This window comes from Pelophylax lessonae, assembly GCF_965119305.1.
Source record: "Pelophylax lessonae genome assembly, chromosome: 4".
NCBI lineage: Eukaryota > Metazoa > Chordata > Amphibia > Anura > Ranidae > Pelophylax > Pelophylax lessonae.
Genome location: NC_138771.1, coordinates 537,767,200 through 537,776,707, shown reverse-complemented (window position 1 = coordinate 537,776,707; position 9,508 = coordinate 537,767,200). Strand labels below are relative to the sequence as shown.

The 9,508-nt window shown below is 38.6% G+C and overlaps 1 protein-coding gene across 1 annotated transcript in view; it reads right to left on the bottom strand.

Annotated features, from left to right (window-relative positions):
* BMP10 (bone morphogenetic protein 10) overlaps window positions 1-8,355 on the bottom strand; it is a 30,137-nt gene extending 21,782 nt beyond the window's left edge. Inside the window, exon 1 of the mRNA XM_082254895.1 lies at window positions 7,730-8,355. Within this exon, the coding sequence (XP_082111021.1) occupies window positions 7,730-8,048 (319 nt within the window). The 5' untranslated portion in view covers window positions 8,049-8,355. The remainder of the gene's footprint in view (window positions 1-7,729) is intronic.
* Between the last annotated feature and the right edge of the window lie 1,153 nt (window positions 8,356-9,508).

The window sequence follows — 9,508 nt, the reverse complement described above, 5'->3', positions numbered from 1 at the left end:
ACAAGCTGTACACTCACTACTCTACATTGTAGCAAAGTGTCATTTCTTCAGTGTTGTCACATGAAAACATATAATAAAATATTTTAAAAAATGTGAGGGGTGTACTCACTTTTGTGAGATACTGTGTATAAATATATATATATATATATATATATGTATGTATATATTTTTTTATATTTTTTTAAAACATTTTTAAAATATTTTTTCTTTTAATTGCTTTAAATTTTTTCTTACATTTTTTAACATACCGTGACCAAAGCAACACAGTGTTACCATAGTGCTACTGCACCACTCTCGGAAAATGATCAGAATCTTTGAATTTTATTTACATACTATAATTGCTTATGGCTATAAATATGTGTAGACACTGTGTATTGTTGTGATTAGCTGTGATTGGCATGGATCACATCGTACAAATGGGCAGAGATTGGTTCTGTCTGCACCTTGTGATCACTGTGACCAATCATAACCAGCAACACAATTGTACACAATGAATGGCATAAAAGGAAGCCATTCATTGTTTACAACTCTCATGTAATCTGCTGTGATTGGTTACAGTGATCACATGGTACCGACAGTGGGCTGATACATTGATCAGTAATTCGCTGTGTTCGCTGGCATAAAAGGAAGCCATTCATTGTTTACAACTGTCATGTAATCTGCTGTGATTGGTCACAGGAATCACATGGTACAGACAGTGGGCTGATACACTGATCAGTAATTTGCTGTGTTCGCTGGACACAGCGGGTGACAGACTGCGCCAGAGCATGGAACAGAGGGGCTGCGCAAGGCGCGTTCTCGGGAGGATGTCATATGACGTCCTCTCAAAAACAACAGGGTTCCCGCCCGGCCATCATTTTACAATGGCGTGGGAGGCAGTTAAGCAACTGGTGGGTAGACTTCACAGCTAAAGCTTACATCATTTAATGGCCAGTTGCCTCTGTGGAGCATACACATAAAAGAGTGCCTAGGAATATGTTATTTCACTTTTTCAATCAGCAGAAAGCTGATGCACCTCCTCTTGCCACAGACTGTAAAACCTCCATGAACAAAAAAAAAACCCTGCAACACAAAGGTATAATGAGCTAGTATGCATTGCATACTAGCTCATTATGGAATACTTAAATTAGAATGAAGCCCTGCAGCGGTGTCCGCACGCCGCTGACACAGCCGATATTTTCCCCGGTGTTTCTTCTGGGTTCACGGCTCCAGTGCTGCCATTGCCTGGAGCCACGATAACCTCACTCCCGGTCACGGGACAGGGCTCTGAAGAAATGGCACAGGTGGCAGTTCCTTCAGAGCGCATGTGCCAATAACTTGCGCCCAGTATACAGTAAATTTCTCCTAAAGGGTGCAAGTTTAGGAGATATTTACAGTACCTATAGGTAAGCCTTATGACAGGCTTACCTAAAGGTACAAACAAACAAGGGGAGTTTACATACTTTTTTTAGAGCTGGAAAAACTAAAAAAACAACAGCTGCAGTTATAGGGATGGATTGATGATATACACATATTTTCAATGTAAAAACATTGCAAGAACATTGTAAGTACCTAAACAGAGCATGGTGGGTCAGTGATTCATTCTTAATGTAAACAATATGACTTTAGTACTCCTTTAACTGTTTCCCAAAACATTTACGTTCAACGCATGCCTCTGGTAAAAACTGTCACAGTGGGTACTGTGTTTATGTCAGTTCTTAACTGAGCTTTTAAAGCCCAACTCTAGAAAACCTGTAAATTCTCCCCTGCAGTGTGCCCGTACTGCAAAGGTTAATTGTTCATATAGTCTAGGGGACTGTAAAGGCACTTTTTGCTTACCTGATTCTCCACTCCCAGACAGATATCGCTCCCCCATGCACCACAGTAGACTGTCCCTCTGCGTCCTCACGTCTGATGCAGTGCTATGGACCCAGCATAGGTCTTGATGACATCAGAGGACCTTCAACCACCAAAGCATAGGGGAGAAAAGGCTGCAGGAATCGGCCTAGCAGAGCAGATGAACCTGCAGGAGCGGAGTATTGGGTAAATAAATCTGCTTTTCCAAATCCCCTAAACAGAAATGAGCAGTTAGCCCATGAAGTGCGCGTGCAGCCCCACTGCATGGGAAGATTTTGAGGCTTCATGAAGTTCAGCTTTAATTCCTCAAATGACTGGTGTCATAGCTGATCACATGTCCAACATCGTGGCACCTGCAGATCTAAACAGAGACTAAGATGGCAGCTTCCTTAACTGTAAAGCTAGTTAGTTCTGCTTTAAGGAAAGGAATATATTAAAGTCATTAGTCTAATTTCACAAAGCATTGGACATGCCTGAAAGAAAAATTTTTACTTTTTTTTTAAAATAAGGGCACTTATCCTGGAGTGTTAACTTTGTGAATTGAACCTTTTCTCTTCCAATTGGCCAGTGCATTGAGGTCATGAAAGTAATATTTTTTCCTGAGAGCAGTGTATGGGAATACTGGCAATGCGTAATGTAACCTTATAACCTGAATTTTCAAAACTTCTGCAACTCTAATGTACTGCTTATACTCTGCTGAGAACCATTGAGTATCTGGAAACTCTTTTAGGATAATTTAGAAGGCGACTGTAATGCTTTTGGTGTGTAACTAGAGAAGGAAAATGTAAAACAATGAAAAACTTTGTAAAAAAACAAATTAAATACATTTGGGTATATTCATCACAGCTCGAAGATTGTTCTCAAACAGAATTACTTCTATTGGTGGATAAAAATTCTCCAGTTTATCAGAAATTGGTCATTACAAAGCGATGGGAAGCATTAAAAATAGATGAAAATAGTCTAATATTGGTAATGTAGCAGTAAAACATTTTTCTCCAGTTTCCCAGCGGAAAACGACAAAACCCAGACTGTCCTGGATCCCTTCCATAGGAGGTGATGGGGTTTGCCAGATATGACCCAGTGAAAGCGTTCTATTATAGTCCCTTATGTATGGATAAATAGGCAATAAAAAGGGAAATAAAATTGTTCAGAGATTAGCTAAACGTTGCACATTTTTTATTATAATAAATCTACCCTTTCTTTGTAGAGCATTGCCTACTTATTCATATAGTCCCATGTTACTATATCTGGGGCAACTTCAACTAACCATAGATTTTGCAAAGAGTTTCAGTTGTATGTTCTAGAAGCAGAGAATGTAATATACCTAATGAATGTATAGGTTAAATTACAGCTAACCTGTAGTGGGATCTAAATAGGATTGGGATAGACAGCCTCTGTAATGGGAACAGACAAAAATGTATCCTCAAGCAGTAGGTTTCCAGACCGAGATTCATCCAATAGTGAGTATCACGTGCCAGCACTTTATAAATGAAGCCAGTGCTAATACAATGGTCATGACAATCCAGCAGAATATTTTAATAACTGTTAAACAGGACTTGGTGGAAGTACCAGCGGAATTCTGCAGTCTGGTTATCCAAAGTCCAATAAAGAGTTTATTAATGAACTGCAATAGATATGGGTTGTCAGTTGTATAGAAGTTGTATAGAAATTTCTAATGCTTTTCTATTTTGGTATGGAAAGAACAATGAAGGCTTAGAACCCCCTGTCAGTTTTTTGCTACTGTCTGTGCCCCTGCTGGAGAAATGTTTCCTCTCTAACTGTCCTGGTATTCAGTGTCACGGTGGAAGACAGCTTGTTCAGGTGTCCGATGTCCTGGGTTGTTTTATTTTTGAGGGGGGGGGGGCTTTTTAAACAGAGTGAGTAGCCCATTTGGGGTCAGCTGAGGAAGGGGAAGGTCCCTTGAAAGGTGTCCTGTGACCCTGAACTCCAGGTGGACATTACCATCCATTTGCCATTGACACCTTGGAAACGAGGAAACCGCAGCAGTGCACATGCTTACTGGGCTGTTCAAGCCATTTCCCCATTAACAGCCAGTGGCACAGAGATCTGGACTTTGTGCCTGTAGCAGCTCATCATCCATCCATCCATCCATCCATCCATCCATCCATCCATTCAGCTGCACCCTTACAGGACTGTGCCTCCACCACAGGCTACACTCTCTCATGGACTCCCATACATACATGTGTGGTTTTTATACTTTTGTGAGTATTAATTTTTAACTTTTCTTTGTAAATAAACTTTCTTGAAACTTATTACACTAGAGTGGTCATGCTGCCTCACCCCCTTCCCCATTTAGTGTCACTGGGACTGAAAGTAAGGGGAAATTTAACATTTTTGAGTTGCAGGAATTGGAAAAGGAATTTAGGAGAAATGTTCCAATAAGAGGACTTTCCTTCCTTTAAAGAGATTTCCTCTCATGTGCTGTTGTGTCTTAAGATATTAAGTGAAGAAAAAAGGTGAACCTCCCTTGCGGGACACAGACAGCAGAAAAAGAAAAAAAATAATAAGAGTTTTAACTATTCCACTCATTATCAAAAAAGGTTTGGCTTTAGTTAGACTTTAACTTTCAAGGGGATGGCACTAATGCACATTACTGGCAAATGTAAAATCAGAATTCCATCTATATCCGTGACAACCTTCCAGTAAAGATGTAGTCAAAGTTCTAGGTAAATGCTTTTCTTTACTGTTTAATGTTTTTATGCTGACTTTCAAAGGGGACTCTAGGGGGGCAGAAGCCATTGCAACCCCACTAGTCTTACACCACTGATTGGACATTTAAAGGTCAGGGACATTTAAGCCAAAAACATAATCGTTCTAATGAGAGTTTGTGGGCAAAGAAATGGACATATGATGATAATGAACAATATTTATCGAGTGTACTTTTTCAGAATGTATAGCCCGCTGGGAACGAGGGAAGTTTTAAACATAATTAAACACAGACGTCTTGCCTGTATATTGTACATTTACAGATTTATTCTGGGGGAAAGCCAGATTGGCTGTGTAAAACACCCTTTGTGTTCTAGAGGGGGCTGTGGAACTCTGGACAATATGTTACCACCCTCAAACTTTGTACAGTCAGACCAATAAACTGACAGAACTCCATAGCATGTATCATAGACATCCTGCTTATTGGCCTTATTCTTCCTGTTGTGCAACAGGAAGGACAGAAGGATTGTCAAGCTTGTTTAATGTGTTTATATATATTTATTTTTAAAACTTTCATGGATTTAATACCACAATCCATCAAAGAATTAACAATATTTCTAGGTTATATTGCGTAGGGAATTCAAAACATGTTTTGGTGGCTGCAGACTTTACAATGACAATTGGGCTTCGATATCACTACACCTGCATTAGATGTTGTTTACCTGGCAATTGCCTACTCACTTTAAGAGCCGGTTCACACTGAGGCGATCCTTCAGGGAGCGACCTGTGAAGTTGCGTGCACCGCTGTGCATCGCAACTTCTGCGCGACTTGCAGGGACTTCACATAATGGAAGTCTATGCAAGTCGTTCCCAGGTCGCCCCAAAGTAGTACAGGACCCTTTTTCTAAGTCGGAGCGACTTGTGTCGCTCCTATTAGAACGGGTCCTGTACTACTGAATGGACCGCGACCGACCGCGACTTGTCAGGGTGACAAGTTGCGCTAGTCTGAATGGGCTCTAAGGGTAATTTCCTGCCTGGCAGTTTGCCTGGTCACTTTAAGGATAATTTTTTATTACGATTTAATGTTCAATACACGAGGCTGTATTTAAGTCACACTTCCTGCACCTAAACACTGCATATTACATTTAGGTACCTTTCATACAAACGTAAATTATGATTTACTTCATAGTTTAAAGTACAGATTTACTTATTTTGCAGATTTACTAAAATAACTTCACACAATAGATTATCTTTATAGTGACCCATGGCAAGAGTGCCCCTTAATCTTTTTTATGCTCTGGATGTTACAGATTCTGTATGCTTATTAACTAATTTAATATATATATTGTTTAAAGCAAATGGCTACCACATCATAAAATAAGCAAAATAAATAATACAATTTCCAAACGATTGTCATTTTAATAATTGTTTGACTGAATATAAATATTTTACATTTAAAAACACATATGGTTAATTTATAAGTCAGACATGACAACTTTATATTGCATTGTTCACAAATGTGTGTGGACTTGAAAATGTTTGACTTTGTATATATAATAATGTTTTTCAGAGCTTGTGAATGAACTCTTGCTCACTTGTTCAACCTATAAATGGATATTCATAGCTTCTTTGACATGTTTACTGACAGAAAGCCTATAGGATAGATAGATAGATAGATAGATAGATAGATAGATAGATAGATAGATAGATAGATAGATAGATAGATAGATAGATAGATAGATAGATAGATAGATAGATAGATAGATAGATAGATAGATAGATAGATAGATAGATAGATAGATAGATAAAACACTTCCTATGGTATCGCAAAATCAGCATCTTTAATGTTCTCATAAACCCTTTTGCAATTGTTCAGCACTTTAGATCAACAGTGGCAATCACTTAGCAAGTGACCTTTCAGGAGAAACTTTGAATATGAATGATACTTTATGTTACAAATACCCCACTATCCTTTATTCTCCTGCAAGAACTTTAGGTGAGGCCTTTCCCACAACAGAATGAATTTTATGTGAGTCTGGAGAGAGATGACTTGATATTGGAGATGAGAAGCAGCTGGAAGTATTGTATAAAGTCTCTGATAGTTTAAAGGTTTCATTTTTGTGAGCAAATAAATTGTGAAATGGTTGGAAGGTTGCAGATATTCTTCTTTCGTGTCTCTATTCAAGCTGAGCGGGAGACACAGACAGGATCTTACATACACAAGCCAACTAAGTTTAACTCCTGTGGTGCAGTTTTTAGATAATGTTTTAGCATAAATTTCTGCTTAGAGATGTGATGTGACTACTCAGAAAATAAATCTTAATCATGCCAGCTGGAACATAATCTGTTCTCAAGATATATACCATATATTGACCGGTTTATCCAGCTAGATGTAAAATATAGCAAATATTTTCTTATGCTTCATTGAAGCACTTTAATAATGCAATCAGACATATAGATGTTGTATGACAGCTCCATGATTGACTGTTCAAAACCAACTCTCTCCCCTTAGGGCTATGGCTAGCCCTTTCTGTCAATATACAAATATATATATATATATATATATATATATATATATATTCCTCATTACCTGTGCCATATTTATTTATTTTTAGCTAATAATTCCTGCTTCCAGTAATTACATGTACTGTTAGAAATACCATATATGTCTGAGTATACTCAAAGCCACTATGAAAAGATAATAAGGATAATGGCTATCAAGTGGAATGACAAATGTATTCTCACCATAATACTGCAATTTAAAAAAAAAGAGAAAGTGTGCAATAGAAATAGATTGTTCAAATTTGTTAATATGTCAGGTTATGTTTAAATGTAAACGGAAAAACATCTGATATCATGCTGTTGGGGGTAAGTAACCTGATCTGCCTGATTCTGAGGAGCTAGCCCACACATCTCTAAATGCAACATCTCAAGAAACTCCTGGTGGGCGTGCATGGCAGTCCTGCCTTCTAGAATTATAGATTTGAGTTAGGCGGAAACCTTCTATACCTTAATGTACAAGTGAACTGTCTGCCCTCTTGAAACAGAAGAGTGAAGATTTTAACTATTGTTCAGAATCTTGACCATAAATTATTATCTACTGGTGCAGAACATGCGCCCAAATCAGCTGTCCTATACCGTGTAGAGGTCTACCATGCATATCTGCTGGTGAGTTTGTGAGGCAAGAAAATATAAACCCACAACAAACTTATCCCCAACATCTTACCTTCATTTTTGAAGCTCCGCACAATGTTGGCTGAAGGCATGGTGGTTCTGTCCATTGCAAATTTGTTGTAGAGCTCCAGCATGTACTCTGGTGGCTCCACCTTGACAGGTGCCTGCACTGGAATCCCGGAGAGGTTGAGGGTCTTCAAGAAATCATCTTTCATAGTTTCCAGCAGAGAGTTGAAATCGACCCCATCCTGCTCAGAAAGAACTTCATCATATAAAGGCAAGTCATCTTCCAAGCCCATGATAGGACTAGTTGTCACGCATTGCACCAGTAAGCTTAGGGCCACAAATGCCCGCACAGAGATGGGATCCATGCTCAGAGATTGCTGCTGCTCAAGAATAATCTCAGCTGCCAGTGGTGTCCGGTGTATCTGTTTTACTCTCTCGAGAGGACACTGCTTTTGTCATCTGGAGTTGACAAGTATGGAAACACTCGTCTGTAACTTGTGACCATTCTCTCTCACACATACACTCGTCTTGCTCTTTCTCTCTCTCTCTCCCTCCCTCTCTTTTCTCTTTTCAAAAAGCCAGGTTTCACTAATTTGATAACATGTCCCTACAGCATCTCTGCTTCTCTTATCTCCCACACTAGAAGCGTCTCACCAGATTTTGCTGCTATCTCAGAATCCCACTTTTCCTAATGAGCATTTTGTAAACATTTCCATATTCTGACACTGCCTGTGAGATAGGCCAATTTTTCTCTCTCCGCTAAAGAGAAAAAAAAAAAAAAAAAAAAGTTTGCCCTTGTTCTGCAGCTAAACTTCCCTGTTGAAGTCTGCCAAAGTTTCCCTCTGAGAAGTTTTATGTGATTTTTAGCTAGCATGCAAGAAGCATGTATAGGCTCTGAGTGAATGAATGCATTTCTTCCAGGACAACATTTACATTGCTGCTAGAAACCAGTTGTGAAAGAGAATACATTAAGGCTTTTTTTTCTTAAATGTATCTTCCTAGTAAGAAGGATGGGAAACATTTTTTGTCTTAACTGTAATATTATGGAGGTCACAACCTTATCGAGGAATACATGGGCCTGCAAGTAATTTTCAGCAAATGAGACCTTTTATATGATGGATTTTCAGCAAATGAGATTCTTGTTATATGACTGAATATATTTGTTGGTGAGAAAGACAACTCCCTTAGTGGTGAGCCCTCTTTAGCATGTAATCCACAGTATTTCCCATATGTCAGCCTCTACTCTTTCAACAAGGTGTTTGTAATATTTGTGGCTTAAATCCTTCGGTATTACTAAGGAAATATACATAGGAATCTGAGCCAAGCCTGATAATTTTCGTAAGTCTAAATATTTTTTCAATGATTGTCCAAGATAAATTAAAATTGCACACCTGCTTTCGGTTTTTGACAGGTGTTAACTGAAAGATTCATTTCAGTCCAGTATGGTTCTTCACTTTATGGGATAGTATATGCCCTTAAATATTTCACCAGCAAAATCCAGATCAAAATTGGCATTGCAGACTGTAACATACTGCAGTGAATACCAGTCAGTATTATGACAGGTAGTATGTACCATCACGATGTCTGTAATTGTTGGCTAGATTTATGTATGGAGCCCTGGTAATCTGTCAGATTGTTGAATGTACAGTTTGGATCAAGCATACCTGTCTCCTGTGTCCTGTCTGCCTCCGGTTTTACACATCCAACGTGCTTAGAAAGGACAGCTAAAGGACGTAGACTGGTATATTTTACTGAGTTATTAACTGTAGAGAATTTCCAGGCGTGATCTTATTGGACTCATAATTCTATAAATAGAAAATTAAAA